At 34.4% G+C, this 25,329-nt stretch overlaps 1 protein-coding gene and 1 non-coding gene across 2 annotated transcripts; one reads left to right on the top strand and one right to left on the bottom strand.

The window, feature by feature from the left end:
- Positions 1 to 15,294: 15,294 nt before the first annotated feature.
- TRNAK-CUU lies at positions 15,295 to 15,367 on the top strand. Its single transcript has one exon. It is a non-coding gene; the product is annotated as a tRNA-Lys (tRNA).
- A 104-nt stretch (positions 15,368 to 15,471) lies between these two features.
- LOC110926109 lies at positions 15,472 to 22,711 on the bottom strand. Its single transcript, XM_022169853.2, has 9 exons — positions 22,483 to 22,711; positions 21,210 to 21,907; positions 19,736 to 20,655; positions 19,334 to 19,532; positions 19,038 to 19,247; positions 18,192 to 18,365; positions 16,911 to 17,102; positions 16,691 to 16,804; positions 15,472 to 15,973 (listed from the first exon to the last, which is right to left on the bottom strand). Exons 2-9 carry the CDS (start codon positions 21,837 to 21,839, stop codon positions 15,644 to 15,646), a joined length of 2,769 nt encoding a protein of 922 aa, XP_022025545.1. The 5' UTR covers positions 21,840 to 21,907; positions 22,483 to 22,711; the 3' UTR covers positions 15,472 to 15,643.
- Between the last annotated feature and the right edge of the window lie 2,618 nt (positions 22,712 to 25,329).

The raw sequence follows: 25,329 nt of genomic DNA, 5'->3' as shown, positions 1-25,329 counted from the left end.
AAGTCAAAAAGAAGTGGAAATTGATAGAATTGGAATATGTTAAGGAATACAAATGAACGATGCAGTTAGTTAATAAATTAGTCATATTGGTTAATAAATTCATTAAGGAAAATGAAATATCGGTGGCGGGTTGGTGCCTTGCTGATGGTAGGGTGGCGGCGGCTATAATGACGGCAACAATAGTGGTGGTGACAATGTTGATGATAATAGTGACGGAAACAGTAAGGTCGGCCATGAGAATCCTCATAATTTTTTGGGTCTGGGGTGAGTAAAAAAACGGCTCTCTATTGGACCAATTATAAGTGGATTTAAACTTTAATTGAGGTTATTTTAAATTATGGGCCAATTTTAAATGGGAGACGTTTTATCATTTGAAATTAACATGAATAACAGCATCCACAATGGATTGCTCTTGGGATATCCCTCTCTTCCTATCACTTAATACAACGTCTCCCTCAAGCTCTCTCAAGTCTTTCTCACAATCTTCGTCTTTGAACGTTCCTCCACACGAACAAATCTCTCCATCTCTTCAAAGTTCAGAGACTTACCGGCCATGATTGGTACAACACCTATACGAAAGGCCGTTGCGGGTGGTCTAATGTATACCGATATCAAACTCTTTGTTTTTAGTTATTACCTATTAGACCACCCAACATAACGGGTTCTATGAAGGTGCACATGGCCCTTCAAACTGTGAGAGGGATGATTTGTCTATGGGGAGGATGCCTACTAACTGTGAATGTGACAATTATTAAAGAGAGGGTGGGGAACGTCCGCGAAAAGAAAGAGGACGTCCATGGAACAGCCTGTTACGGATGCTCTTATTGTTATCAAACTTTGGAACTATTTTTTTAAATTTGCTAAAGATACTGAATTGCGAAAAATTACTTCAATTTTTAGCTGATAATTTTTATCTTACACAATAGTAAAAGATAACCATGATTAAAAAAGAAACTTTTTTTAAATATTTAAAGCTATTGTAATCCAACCTTTTCTTACAATTAGTACAAATGATATTTGATAAATATATATGTCGAATCCCCTTACTCCGGTTCGTAGCTGAAGAGACTCGTCAGGGTCCAAAGAGATCTTCCAAAGGGTCTGCAAAAGAGAACACCGTTAGCCTCGTCACAGAGCGACCCAGAGGGGAGTCCGTGATCAAGCTCCGGCGTGAGAATAAGTAAACTTGCCGGAGAAGAAACTACATTTCGGCACGATGATGTCGCCGGAATGTATGGTGTGAACTCTAAGATTCGAGCATTCAATGCAAATCAGAGAATGTTCGAAGTAAATGTGTTTTCTTATGCAGGTTTGGGAGAGTTATTGAATGCTCACCTCACAGGTATGGCTTATATAGAGAGGTGAGCTTATGGGACAGTGAGAATCCCTTTGAGATCTAACGGTGTTCTACTGTGCCAGAAAGAATCCCTGCCACCGATGGATTCGTGTCTACTTCTTACCCGGGCGATGATCCTCTCATTTAATGAAGTCAGTACCAACCTCGTACTATTCCGGCCGGCACTTTCTCTCTCTTGTCGCATGTCATTAAATGCTCCTGGGAGGGACAATGACGTGAGGTGATAGCCTCTCTTGTTCCTGCTCCTTTTATTATACATGGTATCTTTGGGAATGTGAAATGGGCTTTTGTTACAAGTAGCACTTTGGGCAGGGGCGGACCCATCCCAAGCCCAAGGTGGGTGGGCGCACCCCCGGGAAAAAAAATTTAATGCTATTTTCCGTCGAAAATCTCGTTCGCACCCCTTGGATTTTTTCGTCCGCACCCCTTGAAGTTTTTCGTCAGCACACCTTAGATAAAAAAAAATGTTATCGATTTATATTTAATTTTTTTAGTAAACTCTGATTTAAAAAAAAAAAAAAAAAACTACCTAAATTTTATAAACTTATACTACCCAACTTAACCCAAATACCCAATACCTTAACCCACTATTTCATTAAACATAACTAGCCCACTAATTCCTAGCCCATTAACCAAACTCAACCTAAGATCAAACTATAATAATTAAAATAAGCTTAATAGTCCCTTAGAATTCCTCCCGCCCTCCCTCTCTTGCGTCGTCTCCTGCCAGCGATCAGCGAGCACAACAGCACGTCATCAGCAGCCGCGAACCACTGCCGTCTGACACCAAACCAACCGGAATCCGATAAAGGGTAAGTTTTTATGTTTTTTTTTTTGATGATTTTAGTTGATATTATAGAAGAAAAAGGGTAATAAAGTTCTTAAATAGGTTTGAAATTTCGTGTATTTTGACGTTGTTTATGGTTTGTTTAGATGATTTTTAGGGTGATTATGTTGTTTAGATGATTTTTAGGGTGATTATGTTGTTTAGATGATTTTTAGGGTGATTACACACGATTTTTAGGGCTTGAATAGTTGAAAATTAAAACTCAAACATTATGTTATGGAGTGATGAACTTATGGATCAATTTTTTGTGATAGGAACCATGAGTAGCGACGTTATGGCGCGATATCTTTTGTTTTACATGATCCGACCCGATACGAACCGATTTTTTTATTTATATACCTAGGGGCCTAAAATTTTAAAAAATGTTCTGCACCCCTATGGAAAAATTCATGGGTCCGCCACTGAGGAGCCTAGACAAGAAGCCCAGTGTCACGACCCCCGACCACACCCTCGACGGGAGCCGCGAGCAGTCAAGTGGTACCGGTGGTTATTTTGAAAATATTGCAGCGGAAAATTTCATCAGGACAGTGAGTTAGGAAAATACTAGAGTTTAGAAACACCGGATATTATTTATTAAACAGATGGGAATAAACCCATATTTTACAAATGTAGCTTTAATATGGGATAAACCCGAATATATGAAACAATGTTTTCTTAATTTAATTTAATTGATAAAATAAGCCATTTCTTTAAGCCTTTCGGTAACGTATCATCACTCTTATTCCAATCTACTGTAATCACCTGAAATGCGTTTTAAAAACATTTGGTCAGTAGGAAATACTGGTGAGTTAATTCATTTTTGTACAAAAACATATTTGTTATAATTTACAGTATTAAGAGCGATTACTATTGTCCATATCTTATAATTAGTTGGTCCAGTTGTCACTCGACCGGATCTATGACTGTGGTCATATCACTATTGGGTTCGTTCACCCAAAAGTGACGTGTATCACTATTTAGGTCCTTTCACCTAAAAGTGATAAAACAGCAGTAATATGCATAATACCCCACTTACTGCCAGTAACTTAAGATAACAAAGACTTAATCCCTGTAAAATATAACTGAAAAACATGTAGTGTTTTACAAAGTAACTTTGATAAAAATAGAATGACTCACCTTGTTAGCATATAGTCTTGATTAAACAAGTATCTTGATTCTAAGTCTTCTAATGATTATACATCTTGTTTGATAGTAGGTTTATGGACAGGAGTTTAGTTTAACAGAGTGGAATACGTATTAGTGTAAAACCACATTAAACCTAACGATGGTCATGAGATCAGAACCTTGGAGAAATTCACAAAGTACAGTCTTATTTAGACAGCACTTGGGCATTCGTTAGTTGGTTTCCGAATCGATCAGATAAAATATCGCATCAGTGATTATTGGTTAGAACACCAACGTATAGAGATAAGAAGAAAAGAAATGAGCAAGGAAGAATGAAATCCTATGCTCCTATTTATATGTAAGGCATATTCCTTTCTTAGCTAGGAAGTTTTCATAATTATTAAGTTTCCTTTCATTTATTTAGTTTTTTTTACTGCTTAAGTTTACTTACCTATTAAGTTTACTTATATATTAAGTTTACTTGATTGTTTTAGCTATCAAGTTTACTTGGCTTTTTAACGGATTATCCCACTTAGCTGTTTAACTGATTACTTTTCCTTAACTGTTTAATTAAGTAATTTACTTAGCCGATTAATTAATAAGCTTACTTAGCTTGCTTAACTGTTAAGTTTTCTTAGCTATTAAGTTTTCTTTAACTGCTAAGTTTTACATAACCATTAAGGTTACTTAACCATTAAGTTTTCTTAATTACTAAGTCTACTTAGTTATTAAGTTTTCTTAATTACTAAGTTTACTTAACTACTATGTATTCTACTTTAACGGCTTCCTGGTTATGAGTTTTAATTTCTAGATACAATGGAACTCGTATTAGGGTATTAACTCAATTCAACATTAACGATAATCACGAGATCAAACCCACAACGAATGACAAAGTATAGCCGTATACATGCATCACTTAAACATCCGTTGGATCAGTTTCAATCAATCGGATATAGTACCATGTTCGTGATTAGAGTTATTACCCTGATAACGAGCAAAGTTTCGGGAATTTAGGGCGTTGATTGAAAGAAACGAAGATACAAGGAGTAGGACGACGTTTTAGATTGTCGAATTGAGTAATCTGATCAAGTGCCAAACCAAAGGCTTTATAGCCAATTTTTGTTGCCTCCCGCGTGTCGCGCCAGGTTCGGCTTTCCCTGGCGCGTGTCGCGGGGATGGTTGACCTGGCTTTGGTCGCCACGTGTCCCACGTAGGTCTGACACGTGTCGCAGTGTCGTGACGCGTGTCCTTGGCCGCCCTTCCCGTCCAATCGCGCGTTTTTCCTCGATTTTCATGCTGATACTTATCGCGTATGTTTGGGTCTTGATTCTAAATGGTTCAGTTTATAATTACGAGTCTACTAAAGGTACTTTTGTGCGGTTTAGTTCATTAACCGTCAAGTTTTCAAGTTTCGTCGCGCACGTTTCGGATTTTGTTTATGGATTTTTCCGAGGGTTGTTACACCAGCTAGGGGCCCTTGTCGACAATATACTTGTGTAACCTATACAAAATATCTTAAATAATTCAATGGTTTTGCAGAAAATACATTAACTACATAACTCTTATTATACGTTTATATCTGATTATCTCAGTTGATATATGTGGTAATATGTCCATGGCTTTATAGCCTAATGGCATCTTGAGAGTGAGATAAGACTTTGAGACCAATAGGTCCTGGTTTCGATTCTCACAAGGGGGTTTTCCCATATTTATTGGGTTTCCTCCTGAATTGGTGTATAGACATTATGCCTAGTGGAGATGGGTATGATCGGATGGTTCTGCTGGTGACACGATGATACTCTAGTGGTCCGTGAGTGATCCAAGTTTGCCGTTCAAAAAAAGATATATGTGGCAATATGATGATGTAGTAGACAACAAAATTAACTTACGATCATCACTAAATTATTGTCTTTTCTCATGATTCATTATTAGGCTTACCTACAGCCCATTTATTTCGCTGACCTGTTTTAGTTTTCCATTGTTTACCACTTTCATCCTTTAACAAACTGGTATTTACATTCACCACCACTTATTTTTCACTGTTTTACAAATTCTGACATAAACTATGGTGCCATCAACCGGGCAGTTAAAAAATTTGTTCTAGACTACTGATATCTAAGCCTAGTCTCATGTCAATGTTTATGGTACTATTAACTAGGTAAGATTTCAACTGCCAATCATGGATCATGTTAGCCGTTAAGCTAAGATGGTATAGTCGATCATTCAAGCAAACTCGTTTTAGCTTGAGTTAAGACAACAAAATGGCAACCGCCTCAACATACTTTAGTAATGGTCATTACAATTTTAATAACATTTAGTATCTTTTATTTTTCGAATACATTTAAAACTTGCGCATGTTACAAGCAAATATCCAGCTCGTGGAGACTCATTGGTAGACCTGTGATTCAACGTCGGTGTGTTAAATACTTCACCTACTTTTCTTGCGTAAAAACAAAGAAAAATGTACCGTTGCCATATTACATATCTTGAAAGAGAACGGATTTTATAAGGGTATGTAGTTAACGCTTCTAACAAAAGTGGCGTATCTAGAGGGGTATTGTGTAATTAGTCAAAAGTGTGGGGTGTTGTTTGTATGGGAATGATTCAAATTCTTTTTAAGTAGCTGTCCTACTAAATTCTTCCAAATTCTGATGCCATCTGAAATGAGTTAATGCACTTTGGTATCACCATAAAAGGTTATTCTGTTTAAACACACACACCACACAAAGAGAGAGAGAGAGACTTAGCTAGAGAGCAATAGCAAGAGAGTTACAGAAATATATATATATATATATATATATATAGGGAAGGTTAACGTACAATATTTCTTAACGTGTAATGCGTACTATATTAAATCACGCATGTTATAAAATCAAACCCGAATCACACATGAACAAAAACACATAATAACGCATGAACAAAGTCAGAAATCACGCATGAACAAAATCGGAAATCACGCATGGGGTAAACCCTAATCATGCATTTTTTAAAAAAAATTACACATATAATAATTTTCTCGCGTACGCATCGTATGCTAAGAAATATTGTGTTTTACACACACAGGGTAAGGATAGTGTAAAAAGGGCCTAAAGTGTGAGAAGTGTATTATAACACTATATATAATACACCATATAAACACCGTATAACAATATGTAACACCATATAATACCATATAACACTATGTAACACTATATATCATTATATAACAAATATAACACTATACATCTATCATAGACATGCTATCAGATAACCTATAGTGTTATATTTGTTATATAATGATATATAGTGTTACATAGTGTTATATGGTATTATATGGTGTTACATATTGTTATACGGTGTTTATATGGTGTTATATAGTATTATATATAGTGTTATAATACACTTCTCACACTTTGAGCACTTTTTACAGGATCCTCTACCTACACATATATATATATATATATATTATATATATGTATGTGTGTATATATATATAGAGAGAGAGAGTGTGTGTGTGGGGGGGGGGGGGGGTTGAGAGAGAGAGAGAGATGTTGATATATCAAGGGGAGTTAATTGAATCCTTAACATGCAGGTAGCCAAATTTAATGTAGTTGAATTCTCTGATGTATACAACACCTTCTGTCCTTTCCCTCCATACTTCATAATCTTAACTCCCCCCCTGTCTCTCATTCTCTCTCTCTATACATCTTTTTCAATGAGGATGAAGATGGTGATGTTGGTAATATTGATAGTTGTACTTATAGGTACAACTCCAAATGCAGAGGGTACCAGAAAGAAGCTCATGGGAAGAAGATCATCATCACCAGTGCACATCAACCATACCACCTCCATTGCAAAAATCATCTACTTTTTCAAGTTTAATGATGAAGAGAGGGTGGTACCTACTGGACCTAATCCCTTGCATAATAGGTAGTAGTAGTACATTTCTTTATATTATTATTGTTTATATTTATGAACAACTCGTGTTATGTGAATTTTTTTTTATTGTCTCAGAACTAAAGTGTTTGCTTAAACCTTTTAAGTCTTTAACTAAATTAATCGGTTTTGATCATTGTGCGTTTGTTGCTATTAACTAAAAAAATTAAACTGCTATCACTCAAGACAAAAAAGCAAAAAAGAAAAAAAAAAAACAAGTATTGAATACACTAAATTTCTTTGACATTATGTAACACCGAATCCTTTTGTATGGGTTCCAAGTGACCATATATGAAGTAAATAAAACCTTACTTACATATGTGTTCGTATTTTTACATATCTATAAGAGTTTAGTTACGTTTAATTTTATTTAGCATGCAAAATGAATGATCAGAAAGGAAAAGATGAAGTTCATCCTAAAGTGTTTTCAAGCTTAATCTCATAAATTGATGTACCTAGTATTGATTAAGTTATTGTTCTAATAATATTTTTATATAATAACATTTAAATATTCATTATATAAATCCCAAAATTAATCAAAATTGTTTGGACTTGTATTAAAATCTTCATTGTTATCCCCAAACTCGTTCTGTTTGTATTAATATTTGCAAAGACACGTCATGTCCATGATCAATACATACCGGTTAATGTTAAGCATCAATCGGTTTGCTTCGCTTATAAGCCAAAATCAAGTGAATAACTAATGTTTGGATTTCACAACACATTAATCTAGGTTATAAAATGGTGTTTTCTTCGATTGTAAGAAAAATGGTTGGTTAATTTGATTGACAACATGTTTTGAGTCAAACAAAATTCAAGCTCATTTTAGTTTGTAAATCCAATTGAGTTTTAAGTCGAACAAAAAGGCATAATTTTCAAGAATAACGAGGAGAAAGTAGTAAATTAATAGTATATTTTACTTATTTATAAATATTTGGCTCAATTTTGACCGACAAGGTCTAATATTGGACGATTTTTACAGATTTTTCAGACTTTGATCCATTTTGACTTTGACTGCCTATTGTAAAGAATATAAAGGTTAAGTTTGTATCTTGTTGCAGTTCGTTTATGGTTATAACTTATAACTTAACAATCACTTTCTCAACCGAATAAGTTTAATTATTCCATGACGACATCCACATAAAATCACAAATCCTATAAATGCAAATGTTGATAAAAACCATATGGAAACACACGTATGAGTGTGCAATGATATGAAACGGTCTATGTAAGATTAAATATATTACGTATTAATATTTAATCTATAGCCATCATAATCATTTACATTATAGAGATCAAAATATATTAGAACCTATTATTTAATTAGTTGGTAATTGTTGATGGACCATATTACCCTTAGTAACTAATTAGGTTTCCTCCTGGGTGCTTATATAAGGAGAATAAGGTGGAGGTTTAAGGGTTACTCAGTTACACAATTCACACACCCCATTAGCCATAACATCATCACGAAACCTCCTCTCCTAACCGATACCCTTTTCGGTTTCTAAGTCCCCATCATCAGTCAGCACCCTAAGGAGGAACCAGATCAAGATGACAGGCATGTCGCACTTCATTACTGGATTCTCCTCTCCACTATCTGCTGTGACAGGTATGATTTATATTGTTTTCCTTCATGCATAAACAGAACTGAACCAACATGTGGTATCAGAGCATATGTTGATTAGTCAGTTCTGTTTTCGTATCCATAATTCTGGGATTGAAACTTGGAAAACGGAATTTTTCTTTAAAAACCGTATGACCTTAACAGCCGGTTTCGAGTCATAAGAATCGACTCGAAATCATGATTTCGATGAAAAGATTAATTGTTTTTGTTCACCGAATTAACTGGATTATAATTTTAGCCGAAATCTGTTTAGTAAAACTATTAAAATTCAGGTTTCGGGTTCCAGAATTTTATTTTTATGATTAGGGTTCATCATGTTCATGTGAAAATTCGAAAATTCTGTTATGATTTGGAATGATTTAGGATTAATGGGTGTTTTTTCCATGTTTGATCTAATTTTATCTTTTAATTTTTATTCGAAACTGTTATTAGATAAACAGTTATTATTTTCGAAATATGTTGATAAAATTAGATCACTTTAAAACAGGAAATAATATCCCATAATCCCTTAGATTTCGAATTTTCAGTTATGTCATCACAATTAACAGCTGTAACAGGAAGTTTCGAGAACATGAGGTTGCTACTCGCAACCATGAGGTTGCTACTCGAGACCATGAGGTTGCTACTCGCAACCATAACGTCATTAGTCGAGACCATGAGGTTGCTACTCGCAACCATAACGTCATGACTCGCAACCATGAGGTTGCGACTCGCAACCATAACGTCATCACTCGCAACCATGAGGTTGCGACTCGCAACCATAACGTGACTAGTCGAAACCGTAGTTGCGACTCGCAACCATAACGTCATTAGTCGAAATCGTGGTTGCGACTCGAAATCTCATTATTTTAAGCTGTTTAAATGTGAACAAAGAAAAAAAAAAAATTATTGGTTTGCTATTAAATTATCTCGATCCGCGCTAACGGGTGGTTTGCTATTAAATTATTGGTTTTTGTAATTATTTAGTTAATTAATGAGGATCAAATAATGTTTTACAGAAACCAAAATGACTTTACTTGAATGAGCTTCTGATGCATCATTTCTGGCCAAAGCTGACTTGATGCATCTACTTATCATCCAAGTATTACGAAAAGCTATGTTGTGTATGCATCATAAGCATGAATGTCTTTATTTCTGGCCAAAGCTGATCTAATTCATTCATAGATGGCATATTCAACAAGTGCATAACTAAAGTGTTTGTCTCAATTTCTGGCCAAAGCTGATTTGTTACAACCACTTTGCACATATGCTTAAATGATTACACTTCTGGCCAAAGCTGTTTTGTCTTCGTTTAAGTAGAATTTTAAGTAGTCTATTATTTTGATGTTAGTAATAGACGTATCACAACCTCTTCACATAATGATCCTTATATTAATGATCCTCAATTAATTTTTGTGATCATTTTGTCTGCCTTATTCTTAGTACCCATAATTTTGCTCACTATAATTTTCTTCTATAAATCTATATCTCATCCACTCTAATTCCTAAGCCTAAAATGTTTTGCTTTATTTAAAGTTTCTATAAGAATTAGCTCTTAAATTAAATCCTTGATTATCTCTTAAGACACGATAACCTTATTGCTCTCTTCTGATAAGGCACTACAGAAGAAAAGTAGAGCATGATGATTAGGATAAATCGAACATGATGTCTCTTATGATAATCAAGAACTCTCTAACATAATTGCTATCACTAAAGTTATTCCAGATTAAGTTTTTCCTAAGACTAATCTATAATTGTGGAACAATTACAAGAACTCCTAAGGTGCATGTCTTTATTTAACTAATTATAAATTATATGGTTAAGTGGTATATGTGAATATATTATAATGTACAATACCATGACCCATAAAGTTAAGGGCTTACGCATGGAAATAAGTACATTTTCCAGTACATTACATACTAAGTTTTCATTTGTACAATTTGATGCATTATAAATCAGCTATAACACTCAAAAGTACCAAAGTATAACGAGTGTGTTGATAAGCAACATATGTACATAGAAATAAATGTTTGAAACTGGAAAATAAGATGTTATTCACCTTAAAACCACTAAAACCTTAAGAAAGGATTGTTCTAAAGTCCATAGACAAATTACAAGTGCTAATCCCAACGTTAAGGTTCTTCAAGGGAAAATCTCAATGCATAATTATGTCATTAGACTAGGCATAAGCAACGAGACTATCCATTACTCTAAAGAACAGTTGGATAAGCTAATTAGATAGTCACTTACTAATGATATTTAAGTCTGATAATTTTAATATTCCAATTAACACATGATTAGTTGACTCTAGTTCCATACGTTTCCTTACCAGAACTCGACAAATAACTAACATGAGAGTTAGTGACAAAATTAAATGCTAAGACTATAAGAACCATAATGAACAGTCTTCCAACAACGCTTTTCGATACCTTATATATTCTGGAGATTAATCAGAATACAGTATCATAATTAAGCAATGTTATGAAGGTTGTGAGGTTTGCATAGTCAACATAAAGTCACACTTATCTTAAACTCTCCTCTTATTTGTTCTAAATATCTGGATAGAAACATTACTGAGATGAAACTAGATGATACCTTACTTTTTCACAACTTTTGTCATCATACAAATGAGAATTTGACAAAAGGAAAATGAGACTTATAAATTTCATCCATTAGAACCAAAATTCATGAGAAATCATAACATGGTTAATGAGGATGATTTTTTTCATCTAATCTCATTTTCAGTGATTCTAAATCATGACGTTACAGCCCTAAATATTACTTGGCTTAAGGAATAAGCATGGGTCCATCATAAGTCATTCATTGACATTTGTGGAACTTATTCCAAATGGAATATTCAGACATAATTCATTTATCATTTAACAGACTATCAACTTGTATCTAAATTTTGTCACATATGGCCCACGGTCTTAGAAGAAATTTATTCATACATATACTTTATAAGATTTCTATTAAATATGTTCCTAAAGTTTCTTATGATATCTGGACATTAAAGAAATCCAATAAAGTCTAACGTATATGTGATAGGTTCCCACGTCACGTAGCTCATTGAAACTTCTCTTGTAGCATTCTAGAGATATTAAAGATCAGTGGGAGCATTAAGTGTCTTAATAATAACTTGCAATAGTTGCAAGAGGTGGGGAAGAGTGTCATTAAATTCACACCTCTTGTACAAGACATCGCTCCATCACGACACTGTTCAATCAAACCTTATCTCCTTAAATCTAATGCTACTCTTACAAAAGTTTCATTGTTGCTTAATTGTGGGCGCACTTAGATTTCTTACCTAAACTAACATAATCCTCAACAAGAGAAACTACAACGATTAATGTCATTAATTTGTTTTCTCTATTAGAATTTGTTGGTCGTTAAGTATTGACCCTAAGCATGCTGAGTTCCTAAAGATTTCTAAGGTTAGTGGGAGCAGTCAAAGTCCTTATTATGACTTGCAAGGAATACAAGAGGCGGGGGGAAGAGTGTCATTAAATTCACTCCGAATTTAACTCCGATTACACCTCTTGTACACTATACTGTACCAACTCTTACAAACTTAGAATGAAAATGATAGCAACCTAACCAAGAGCTAATCCATAAAATTGAAACTTCTAATGAACCCAATAATCAACTCAGGAGGTCATCTAGGTTTAAAAGCCTACTAACTTTGATGATTACATAACCTCCCTAATTGAAGTTGAAATGGATTTTAGAAATGTTTACTGATCCTATCTCTTCAAATTAAGCCATTAGTGTAAATCAATCATTTGAATGGAATAAAACAGTTTTCTAGTAAAACTGACTTTGTGTGTTCTTATAACGTTTGGGATTTGATTAAGTTACCTAAGAGTGTTCATGACTAAACCAAATCCTAATATAAGCGTTAAGACACTCAAAAGCATGATTGATTGTCAAAGGTTATACTCAGGAAGAGATTAATTATTAAAGAATCTTTATTGCATATCTAACAAAAGATTTCTTTGAGGATCATCACTGTTCTAGTAGCTTATAATAGTTTTAAGCTACATTAGATGAACATTAAAACGATTTTCCCTAATAAATGGCTGACACATTTACATGTTCATTAGATAACAACCTAAAGTTTCAAACTGAAGGTTAAAGAACACTTTATTTGTAAGCCAATAATATCCATGTATGGGTTAATGCAAACATCATAATGTGATGAAAAGCTAACGTAATTATTTTCATCAAGAATCAAGTGGATTAATGTACCTACCTCAAGATGAGTGGGAGCAACTAAAATAAACTTGTCTATATAGATGACATTCTTTGACAAGCATATGTTACATAAGTCAAAGCATTGTTAACACAAACTTTGATATAATAAAACTCAGAGATATCTCTTACGTGATTGATATCATAACATACTGAGATAGACCCAATGGGATATTAGTTTCGTTCCATAAGTTTAACATTAAATGGGTCCTTACATATGTAACAATCAATATTGCTCTCCTTTAGAGGACAATAGGATAAATGAGATTATTTATTTATGCTTCATTAATTAGAAGCCTTATGTAAGTTTAAGTCTATACTCGTTTAGATATTACTCATATTGCAACACACTAGATATGTCTAGATTAATGTGTAGCATCTAATGGAGTATTACAATATCTTTAAAAGAAACGAGAGACTACAATTTAAAGAAGAAGTGAGAATTAAAACCGGTTTATTACTCTAACTTTGAGATATTCAAAGATGATAAAATGTAATTTCGGGTATATCTTTATGTCAGCAGACAAAACCTATTTCATGGAGGAGTCATAATGCACTGATATTAACAACCTAAGTTATAATGACATAACATGGTCACTAAATGTTGTTGGAAATTTATCAGTGGACTCATAAGTTTATTAACTCCATATAATGTTTTGAAGAATTAGTGTGATAAAGTCAGCTACCATAACTCCTTGAACAGTAACAGTTCAAGAGGTGCTGCATTAAGTTTCGATACGCAATTAATTATTCGTTTATGAACGAATTGAGGAAACTAAGTTTTGTATCGAATACATTCATGATATGCTTAAGGATCCTATAACTGAAGGGCTATTACCCATAAGTCTTATTAATAGAGCTCATAGACGGGTATTAATTAATAGTCGTGCGCAATTGCATATCGTACTATGAATGACTAAGTATTAGTTAATTTTCCTCAAGTTTGATTTTGTATGTCTGTTAGAATATGTTCAACCGGTATAATGGCATATAGACAAATGAATAAAAGTTACAAATCAAACAAAGGGCTTACGCGTATTTTGATCATAACGACTAGGTTTTAAATTAAGGCTATAGTATGATTAATGGGGGTCCTGAGTCGCATAATGATTCAACGGCTGTATTTTTCTGCTATAGTACTTGTTTAAGGCTAAAATGAGTGTTAACTCCTGATCAGGCTTATCTAATACTCATAGTAAATGATTACTCGGCTAAGTGGGAGAATGTAAGATTAAATATATTACGTATTAATATTTAATCTATAGCCATCATAATCATTTACATTATAGAGATCAAAATATATTAGAACCTATTATTTAATTAGTTGGTAATTGTTGATGGACCATATTACCCTTAGTAACTAATTAGGTTTCCTCCTGGGTGCTTATATAAGGAGAATAAGGTGGAGGTTTAAGGGTTACTCAGTTACACAATTCACACACCCCATTAGCCATAACATCATCACGAAACCTCCTCTCCTAACCGATACCCTTTTCGGTTTCTAAGTCCCCATCATCAGTCAGCACCCTAAGGAGGAACCAGATCAAGATGACAGGCATGTCGCACTTCATTACTGGATTCTCCTCTCCACTATCTGCTGTGACAGGTATGATTTATATTGTTTTCCTTCATGCATAAACAGAACTGAACCAACAGTCTATGTACATGTTCGTTTTTTATTGGTATCACAATTTGTTTTGAATTTAACACATCAAATTCTTATTTTAAGGTAAAATAAACACCTTTACAATATCTTTTAAATGTATTTTAAAGTACTTTCTAAGTCCAAAGTGTGTATAACCTCAAAAAAATGTATAATTCCAACTACCCTCGTAGCTGTACAACCACATAGGGCGGTTTCTCAAAACCGATCAAAGTTTTCGATTTGTTACATCGTCGGTAAACAATGATCAGCGCATTCACCTCTGGCAGCTCAAAGTTTTACGATTGTTTATTATTACTTATATTTTAATCAAACACTAATTGTGTTCTATCCGAATGCACAACATTTGCCAAAGGTGTAAAAATAAAAATTTTATTACTTTTGAAGTCATTAAAATTGTACTAGTATTTTAGTTATTTACGAAAGTTAAAAATAATAATGATGGCCCTACTACAGCGCTTCGCTAACTCGAAGTCTACCATCAGTATACTGAATTTGTGATTGTAAACTTCTATATTATGTATTAAATACTGAAATTGTGACATTAGAAACAAACCCGTCTAGCTCAGTTGGTAGAGCGCAAGGCTCTTAACCTTGTGGTCGTGGGTTCGAGCCCCACGGTGGGCGTTGTTTTACTTTTTACCAAATATTTTCTACTACAGATTTTTTCATATATTAACCAAAAGTCCTTGAAGAAAACTTGTGGGGTTGTATATATAAGAAACCTCATGAAATCTTTTAAAATTACTAGCGAGTAAACATTTTATTTCACAAGAAAACTCATTCTAATTGAAACATATATGTTGCTCTAGGAACCAAAACAAGATGAAAATAACATCAATAACTACATTAAATAAAGCCGTTCAAACAAAAAAAAAACCCAGAAAACGGGCAAACCCGGGCCTATTCACTATCTTTCCATACTTCTCGAAGGAGTTGATATCGCATAACGCTCCTTCCACCCTTGGGGACCGATTGAAATCCATTCGAACTTGAGGAAACCCGCGAACTGTCTGTGAGGATTGAGGTCAAAGGCGAGTCTAGCTCGTCAAGTTCATCATCACTAGTGTAGGATTTCTTGAGAACCGATGACGAACTTCTTGTTAGTGATTGGGACCCACCAATGGAGATTACGGATGAAAGTGAATGTGCCGATGGAGGTTTGTATGTTGATGGTGGCGCAATGCATGGAAAGTTTATAAGAGACTCTTCGGAAGCTTCTGTTTCATCATCCTGAATTTTAAAGTGTATACAGTGTTAAAACTTAGAAGAGCCCCAACCCGCCCGTTATATTACCAAGTAGAAAACTGAAAAAACCCATTTAACCGAACTGAAAAAAAAAACAAACCGAACCGAAATTTGCGGTTCGGTTACGGTTTTGCAATTTATCAAAACCAAAAAAATCCGAACCGAACCGAATAACCTAAAAAATCTTTTTTTTGTTATATTTGTTATATATTGATATATTGATTTAGGAATTATTAATTTTATTCTTGGATGTTAAGTATTTATAATAAGAACATTAACATGTTTATTTATTATTGAATGCATTGCCTACAAGAAATAGCAAAAATTTAACAAAAAATGAAATGATTTTCAAAGTATTAGAGTTTTATTAAAAGTTTTGAAAAAACACTAAAACGGATTTGAAGATTAGGTTTACGTGAACAATATTAATTAAAAAGATTAAATATATTAACTTAAATGTAAACATCTAAGAAAGATTCTTAAACTTTGGATTATACTCTTTTTGTTTTTGAATCTTACGTAATTTGTTCCAGAAACCGAACCAAACCGTTGCTAAAACCAAAACCGGACGGTTTTCAAGAACTGAAACCGAACTTTCGGTTACGGTTTCGGTTTTACCCAATAACCAAACTGAACAATGCACGCCCCTATTACCAATCTGGCAAGTAAAAGTGTTAAAACAATGAAAAAGCATATACCAACCTCGGCATCAAGGGTTTCGATAAGCGAGTTGGGAATCGGGTTTGGAGAAAACTCATCTGGCACGAAACTGTAAACGACCCTCCTGATCAATGAAGTAGAAAACGTTGGGCAAAACTGTGATGAAACAAAACGAAAAAAGTCGAAAATATTTAATCAAATAGTGAATATGAATTATATAAACATGAAATCCAAAAAAAATGGGGACGAATTATTTAATTACCTCCTTTCTGGTGGACTTATCTGCAAGCATTTCAAAAGGAAGCATCATGAGGTCACTTAAAGCATGGAGTAATCTAAAAGCCTTGAACGTTTCATGTTCTTTCTTGTTGTCGATGACATCATCGGCATCTTCGTGAATGTCATTATCCTCAATACCGAACAGATCCGTAAGCCATCTTGACCATGTCCCAATCTGGTAAGAGAGATATAGAATTTGTAGTTGAGTTTATAACTGGAAACTCATTAGGAGGTAAAGGTTGACTTTTTAGGTCAAATGGACTACTAAGTACTAACTTCCGATTTGATATACACAATCTTGTATAGATCAGATATATTTGACAGTTGACACGTATGTTGAAAATTATATAGAAAAATAAGCATAAGTAATGGTCTGTGACATTTTAATAATAAAATCTTACAAAATTTCCATTTCTAATGTAATCGGTTGACTTCAAAAGTCAACGTGAGCGCTTTTCCTAAATCAATGAGGTATTCTGGATACCGAAAGCTAAATGCTAAAAAAAGCTTAGCGCTTCATATAAGTGAATTGTATTACAGGTGGCAAAATATGTAAATTTTGGTATTTGTCACGTTGGGTTGATCCGAACACTATCTGTCCAAGAATTTAGTTTTATCATAAATAATCAGTGTGTAAAACGTGATTAAACTAATTATAAAATTTCAAGAGTAAACTGCCATTTTGGTCCCTGAGGTTTGGTTACTTTTGCCACTTTAGTCCAAAACTCAAACCTTTTGCATCTGGGTCCCTGTGATTTCAGTTTTATTGCCATTTTGGTCCAAAAATGAAATCAGGTCATACTTGTCTTATAGAATCCTGCAATTTTGTCATTTTCCTTAGGGGCAAATCAGGTCATATTTGTCTTATAAAATAAGGTATTTATTTATAAAAAAGAAATGATCATTTTGCCTCTGCGGAAAATGACAAAATAACAGGATTTTATAAGACAAATATGACCTGATTTCATTTTTGGACCAAAATGGCAATACAACTGAAACCACAGGGACCCAGATGCAAAAAGTTTGAGTTTTGGACTAAAGTGGCAAAATTGACCAAACCACAGGGACCAAAATGGCAGTTTACTCAAATTTCAATAATGGTAAGTTAATGAATAAAATGATTCAGGATTTATGAATTACAACTACACTTTGGCTGAATTTTTTTCCATTTTAGTTTAAGCAACTTATTAATTTTATCAGATTGACCACTCATAGGTCAACTGGTCAGAGTCACCACTTGTAAGTTATAGGGTTTAGCACTCACGGTATTTTTTAACTGAGCTCCAGCTCCAAAGCTTGATTTTCCAGCCGGAATAGGAAGAACCCTAAGATCACCAATTGGATCTGATAACGGATCCGTTGGCATTTCTTCAGCGGATTCACGAAGAATAGCATTAAACATTGCAACGTCTAGTCTATCCACCAGCTGCTCCATAACCTATAACCAAAATTATAAATGAAAATTTAGTATTATGATAGATCTATATCATTTAAGTAGGGCTGCAAATGAACCTAACGTTCAGCGAACAGTTCGTGAACCGTTCGGCGGGAAGTTTGTTTGATAAATGAACGAACACGAACAAAAAGTTTCGTTTGTTTAGTTAAATGAACGAACAGGAACAGAGATCGCATCTATTCGTTTATGTTCGTGAACGTTCGGTAATATGGACATTTATGTTCGTTTGTGTTCGATAATTCATTAGGGTTTTCACTTTCTATATTTTTATTTAAATACTTTGAATTTTCACTAATAAAATGCATTTAATAATTGTTAGTGTATAGTATATTACATAACTTTTAATATATGTTTGTTTATCGTTCATGAATGCTTGTTTGTGTTCGTTTTGTTCGTTTGTGTTCATGAGCGTTTGTTTATGTACGTTACCTAAAATTATTAAACGAACACGAACACATTCATTTCCTTCATTTCCTTAATGAACGAACACGAACATAAAATCTCGTTCGGTAAGTGTTCACGAACAGTTCGTGAACACATTTAATTCCTTAACGAACAAACACGAACAAGGGCTCGTTCGTGTTCGTTTGGTTCTTTCGCAGCCCTACATTTAAGCAATAAAAAAGTATGGAATGAAAAATAATAAAAAAATACCAATCTTGGAAGCACAGGTAAACAACCGCATTCATGGCCTCCCGCACGCGTAGGACATAGTCGTTCACACGCGTCTCTAAAAGCTTTTTTCCAAAGTTCAATAGAAAAGTTCCCTTGTTGATTTCCCAAACCATTTTTACTTCCAGACGGTTTCTTTGAATTTAAACCACTAGCATTTGTAGCGGTTGATTGCATGTGTGGAGTAAGAGTCTACAGAAAATCAAACCAATTAAAAAAGAGCAATATAATTTATAAAATATTGTAAAATATAAAAGAAAGTATTTTTTGAGTTTAACCTGCCACCACACGGACTCGATGATTCTTGAGAACATCCAAGCTTCAACCTTTTCTAATGCAATTAAGAACGTTTGTGGGTCCCTCCAGTCACTGGGAGCTTTCTTTGAACCGTATTTGTGTTTTCCAGTGGACGGTTCTCCGATAGTTTGTACGATAATCGCCCTCAACATAACCAAATTTGATAGCCAGAAAGTTAACCTACACAAAGGTCACACCAAATCTTGTAACTTCTAGAACACATGTCTACATATTTAGACGTTGGACTTTGTTCGATTACATTATAAACTGGTATATCTTGACTACTCGTGTTTGAATTGGTTAAACATTTGCTTATATTTGAATTATTTGTCTTTTACCAATAGTAAAACATAATATATAATAGAGTCAGCGTTAACACGAACCTTGGTACATCATTTCCGCATGATTTGGAAACCAAAACAAGCCCAGAACTAATAGCTTTAGCCGCGTTTACTCGTCTTTCTTGATCATTTTCTTTGCAAGCATGTAGATAAAATCGAGAAAGACGTCTAGCGGGTGCATGAACTTTGTTTGTCGAACTCCCGTGTTCCGCCACGATTGAATAAAGTCCAGCCTCTAGCGCTGCAGTTTCCCTAAGTTCTTCTTCAAGCATCTTTATTCTAGAACTCTCATCACTTTTACCGTTTAAAGATTCACTTTTTATAACACCAGTTCCAAACGAGTCGTTATTAGTTTGAATAACTTTATCTTTATCTGCTCTGTTTGGGCTAGCAGTAGGAACCCCGTTTCCTGAAAGCCCACCGGCCTTTGGTAACTGAACAGACTTTAAATGCTTAAGTTTATTACCGGACACCTGTCCTCCGGGCGGTTTTCGGTTAGACACAAGAGTGTTGCTTCGTAATTTATCTTGTTTTCTCGAAGCTAAAAATTTACCGACGAGATTGTCTTCTGATATTTGTTTTTTTTCTTCTTGCGTTCTTTCCTCCTGCTCACTTCCGGAGTTTGCAATTTCATCATGTAAAGATTCGACATTTATCGGAGATTTACTAACGGAAGTAGTTACAACGGACTGCGGGTTGCCTTTTATATCCTCTTGAAGCCCATGGATCTTGTTTTCGGGCTCCAATGTCCTCATTTGAGGCTTTGTCCCTATGGTCTTATTGTGTGAGCCCATGGTAGAGAAAGACGACTGGAGGAAAGGGGCAGGGGTAGTATGGTCTTTTCGAACCGATGTCATGCTTCTTTCAGGTGGTTTTGTAGAATTTTTATATGAAGATTCTGTTACTTGTGGAATAGCTGGCTGTTGTACATTCCTATCTTGTTTTGTGGTCTCCACAGAATCCTGCATGCCAACTTTAATTATTTACAAAACCGCCACAAGTATAAGTTGAAATAACCTAAGTTTAACAAATAAATCAAGCAGATGTGGCGATTTCAGCCCATATCTATGCAGTTAAATCAGTGATATATCACCGGTATATCGGTTATCGGTCCCCATGTAAAATATCAGTGTCAAATATCGGTCAGAATATCGTACCGATATTATCGGCGATACTGACCGATATATCACCGATTTTCCCGATATCAGTACCTATCTTATTAGTTCTACCATTCGTCTTTCTTCTTATAGCTTCTACTAGTGTTTTAAGTCTTAATCAGTTCCTACTTAAAAAAGAACGAGGTCGTTGTGGGTCAGCGTGGCATATATTGACTGGCATTAAAACTTTGGTGCTACTTTCTATACCCCCCCCCCTAATTACTTTTTACACCCCCCTCCTCTCACATACTTACAGGTGGGGCCCGCGTGGGACCGGCAGTTTTCCTCTCACAAGGGGGGGTATAATCAGGAGGGAGGGGGGTGTATTTAGACGCAAAAGATATAGTGCACAGTGGTACCTTATGACTTGGATATGATGACTGTTTATAATCATCTTCATCATCCTCATCATCTGTAAAAGAAGCTATCCCGAGTTCATTGTCATTCTCTTCATTCGTTACTTCCGATGCAGATTCTTGACCGTATTTCTCCAACGAAGATTGCTTCGATAGGCTACTCATCGATGAATTAGTCTCGTCTTTGTCATTCGACTGTATATTAAGATATAAAACCGGCTGTACAGCAGATTTCGAACTCTTTTTCCAGCTGATCGGTACACTAAGATTCAATACATTGTCTACGATCCCATAGTCACCGAGATTAACCACTGCAGACCCTAACAGCTGATCTTTATTCGGCTTATCTTTTCGCGGCTCATATAAATGAAACTCCAGATAGTTTTTTTGAAACTTATCGCGATCCCGTTTTTCTCTACGTAACGTTAACGGAAGTACGAAAGATTTGTTGAATTCGACTGTGGAGTCTATAACATTAGGGTTAAGACAACCGGAATTCTGATCACCGTTTTCCCATAGGAGTGCTAGAGATTGACTTGATGGCAACCATGGCTTAATTTCTTGTACATGAACAACATAATTTAGTTGAACAGAACCGTCTTTCCGGTGCTTAGACCTCAAACCAAGAACCATGATTTCAAGATCTTCCTGTAATTCCGTAAATACCCTTTTATGGGATATTGTTACAAATCAGAATGCATCTACAAAAACAAGACTAAATGTATCAGAATCATACAAACAGATTTGAACTTTAAGTGCACATTTCATTTAGGCAATTTTACAAACACTTGATATGCGTCCAAAATGTTATCTTTTTTTTTTCTATTTAAGCACGTGGATCTTTACACAACACTTGCTAAATCAGCAAATCGAAAGAACATAAACTCATAAAGCCCAGATAAGAATATCGAAATAAAGGCGAAATCTTTATTTAGTTATAATATAAAGGTAAATTTAACTTATGCAGAGCACTTATCTCGATAATAAAACAAAATCTAGCAAAACCCACATGAAATCTGCATATTACGTCTGGTATACGAAGCTTAATTTCAGCAAAAAACATAAACTTTTATTCGATTTGGAACAGAGTAGTGGATCGAGAAACACATGCAGTAAATCATACACGCATACAGCCACATAATGGAGATCGATCCACCTTAAAGATGACAAAAATGGGGGAAAAAGCTAAACAGTAACAAAACCAATTAACCAAACATCAGAAATAATAATAATAATAATGGGTCAGCAAAAGATAGAATGATGAGTGAAAAAGTACCAAATGTGATTGTGGGTATGGTGGGATTTCCCTGTGAATTGTTGTGTGTGATCTTGTTTGAAAGGTGTTTTGGGATTTGAATGTGATTTGTGCTTTTCTTTAGCTTGATGTTTGGTTTTCAAAGAGATATGAGAGAGAGAGAGAGAGAGAGAGAGAGAGAGAGAGAGAAGATGAAGAAGAAAGTCTTCTACTTTCAAAACTCCTTTCTCTACACGACGTAATAAAGCTCGTAAATCCCATCAACAGTAAAAAGTAAATAAGATAATATTCTTTCTGCCGGTAATACCGTAATATAAATACGTGTGTACAATAATATTATATCCTTGTGATTTTATTTTAATAATAATATGTTTTACTCATGAATAATAATAGATTATAAAGATGATATCTTGTTTATCCTTGGTGTCGATTTGCAAACTCTCCTCGTTCAGCTATTTATCCTTACCGTCCACCTACAGATCTTTCTTATCGTCCAGCTGCTAGCCCTCCTCGTTTACTTGCATTTGAGCAAGAGTTTAGCCAACTAAGAATAAGGAATGACAAATGGACAAAAGGAGAATCATGTGTTCGGTCAACTAAGAATTGGGGAACAACATGTCCCAACTTAGAGGATGGGTACGTAACTGGCCCAGGAGAGGAATACGTACCACATCCGGATGACGAGAACGTTAATGAATCTGAGGACGGGTGTTTGAGGAGCCATGATCCACAGGATTATAACCGCTCTACGAATTCAAATTACTCATTTGATTCATTCGAACATCTTTAGTTATGTTTAATATTATGTGGTTTTTTATTTTATGTGGTTTTTATGTTTAATTGTGGTTTTTTTAAATTTTGTAGTTTTTTAAATTAATATTATGTATGTTTTTTTTTAAGTTTATGATGTTTTTATGTTAGTTTTTTTTTTTAAGTTTACGTTGTTTTTATGTAAGTTTTTTTAAACTAATACTATTTACTGGTGAGAGTTTTTTTTTTTTAATCAAAACCTTGAAATTAAGGGCCCACTTGCTTGCCCGGAAAGTGGGACATGGGTTCGAAATTTCCTCACCGGGTCACCATCATAATGTGTGCGAACAAGGTGAGGGTGTCCGAGTATTGTCAGACCATATGTAATGGGGCTTTATAAGGGCATGAAAGATTTTGATAATGCCCTTACACCATTACTCATGGGCATTATAGGGGCATGAATAGTGAGGGGCATTTCTATAATAATGCCCAAAGAGAAGAAAAATAATGGAAAGTAATAAATAAAATGGGCATTAACCATTACACCTTTTTTAAAAGGGCATTATGATGATGATGTGGTGAAAAATGCCCCTTAATGGGCATTAACCATTACCTATGGTCTCATGTGAATTCGGACGACTTAGATAGTTCAGATTGTGAATACTCTTACTATTGTTGGTTAATATAATTTTGTTTGGTTTATATATCTTATGTTAAAAACAAATAACTTTTTTAAGGACACTAATAATTAAAGTATCTTTGAATTAAATTATGTCTGGGGTTAATAAAATTTCAATACTTTTTCTAATAAAGTCATTGATGTAGTTTTCTAATTGTAAATAAGGGAATTGACCTGTAATAATCTCACCTAGACTTTATTGGTCATTAATAATCCCATCTCAGAATATTCCCCCCACCAGTCTCACCTTTCACCTATTGTTTCTACAATGGTCTCTCGTTAAAAAAACTTAACGGAGTTAAGCTTTTTTCCAAATTACCAACAGATTTTTTAGGGCTTTTGATCAGAACGATGATACGAATCAATTGATGTAAAACTTACTTCGAAATGGTGCTCCAAGTGACTTGATTTTGGTTAATTGAAAATTTAAACACCCGAATTGAAGCGTCGTTTTCATCGTTTTGAGCACTGTTTCGAGGCAAGTTTTACATCAATGGACTCGTATCGTCGTTCTAATCAAAAGCCCTAAAAATCTGTTTGTAATTTGGAAAAAAACTTAACTCCGTTAAGTTTTTTTAACGGGGGACCATTTGTAAGAAAAATAGGTGAAAGGTGGGACTGGTGGGGAGAATATTCTGAGATAGGATTATTAATGGCCAATAAGGTATATGTGAGATTATTAGACCAATTTCCCTTGTAAATATCACTCAACAATATTGTTGTTGTTATAAATAAGCTATATTATGGTGACTATTCATATCCTAACTCCCATCTCTTCATTTTCTTTGTATTAATGTAAGAACCCTATATATATATATATATAGGTTTCTTTGTATTGCATGATCATACCTTAATGTATAAGAATTCATGTTCTCTTATTCTCCATATTCTTGTTATCTACATGATCTTTATAGTCTTGTTCTCGCATATTTATTAGAGTTATATACTGGTTGCTAATAGACCGTTGATTTACAACAGTTGTGATATTTTAGACGGTGTTTTTTCCGAAAGCCTTGTTTTTGTAGCCGCTAGCAACATCACACAAACCCGAATCACCTGTAAGGATTGTAAACACGGTGGTCACTTTTTCTGGATGATGTGAAATCCACACCTTGCAAAAGGATCCTCATTTGAGAAAAAAGGTAACCTTATAAAAATCCTCTTAGATTATGATATATTAAACATGTGCATGCCACTATTTTAAATTTTGCATTGCATTTTTATATGTATATATCTGACGGCATTTAAAAAGGTAAATAATAAAAGAAAAAATGTATTATCTAGAAATTAAAGTCAATTGATTTGTCTACTCTAGTGGTTAAAAATAAAATCATAAAATCATATTTTAATTTGAGTTATACTTCATGTGGTATGGTGTCCCACAGCTCAACTCTATTTATTCAAACATATGGCATATGATTTTCTTTATAATTCATTCT

The sequence above is a fragment of the Helianthus annuus genome, chromosome 17 (assembly GCF_002127325.2).
Source record: "Helianthus annuus cultivar XRQ/B chromosome 17, HanXRQr2.0-SUNRISE, whole genome shotgun sequence".
In the NCBI taxonomy this organism is placed as follows: Eukaryota; Viridiplantae; Streptophyta; class Magnoliopsida; order Asterales; family Asteraceae; genus Helianthus; species Helianthus annuus.
This window is presented reverse-complemented; position numbering and strand designations above follow the sequence as displayed.

Coding starts and splice junctions, on each gene's coding strand:
- LOC110926109 (XM_022169853.2), bottom strand. CDS start 21,839: ATGGTTCTTGGTTTGAGGTCTAAGCACCGGAAAGACGGTTCTGTTCAA. Junction 20,656..21,209: donor CATCATATCCAAGTCATAAG/GTACCACTGTGC, acceptor GTTGGCATGCAG/GATTCTGTGGAGACCACAAA. Junction 15,974..16,690: donor TCGAAACCCTTGATGCCGAG/GTTGGTATATGC, acceptor TTTAAAATTCAG/GATGATGAAACAGAAGCTTC.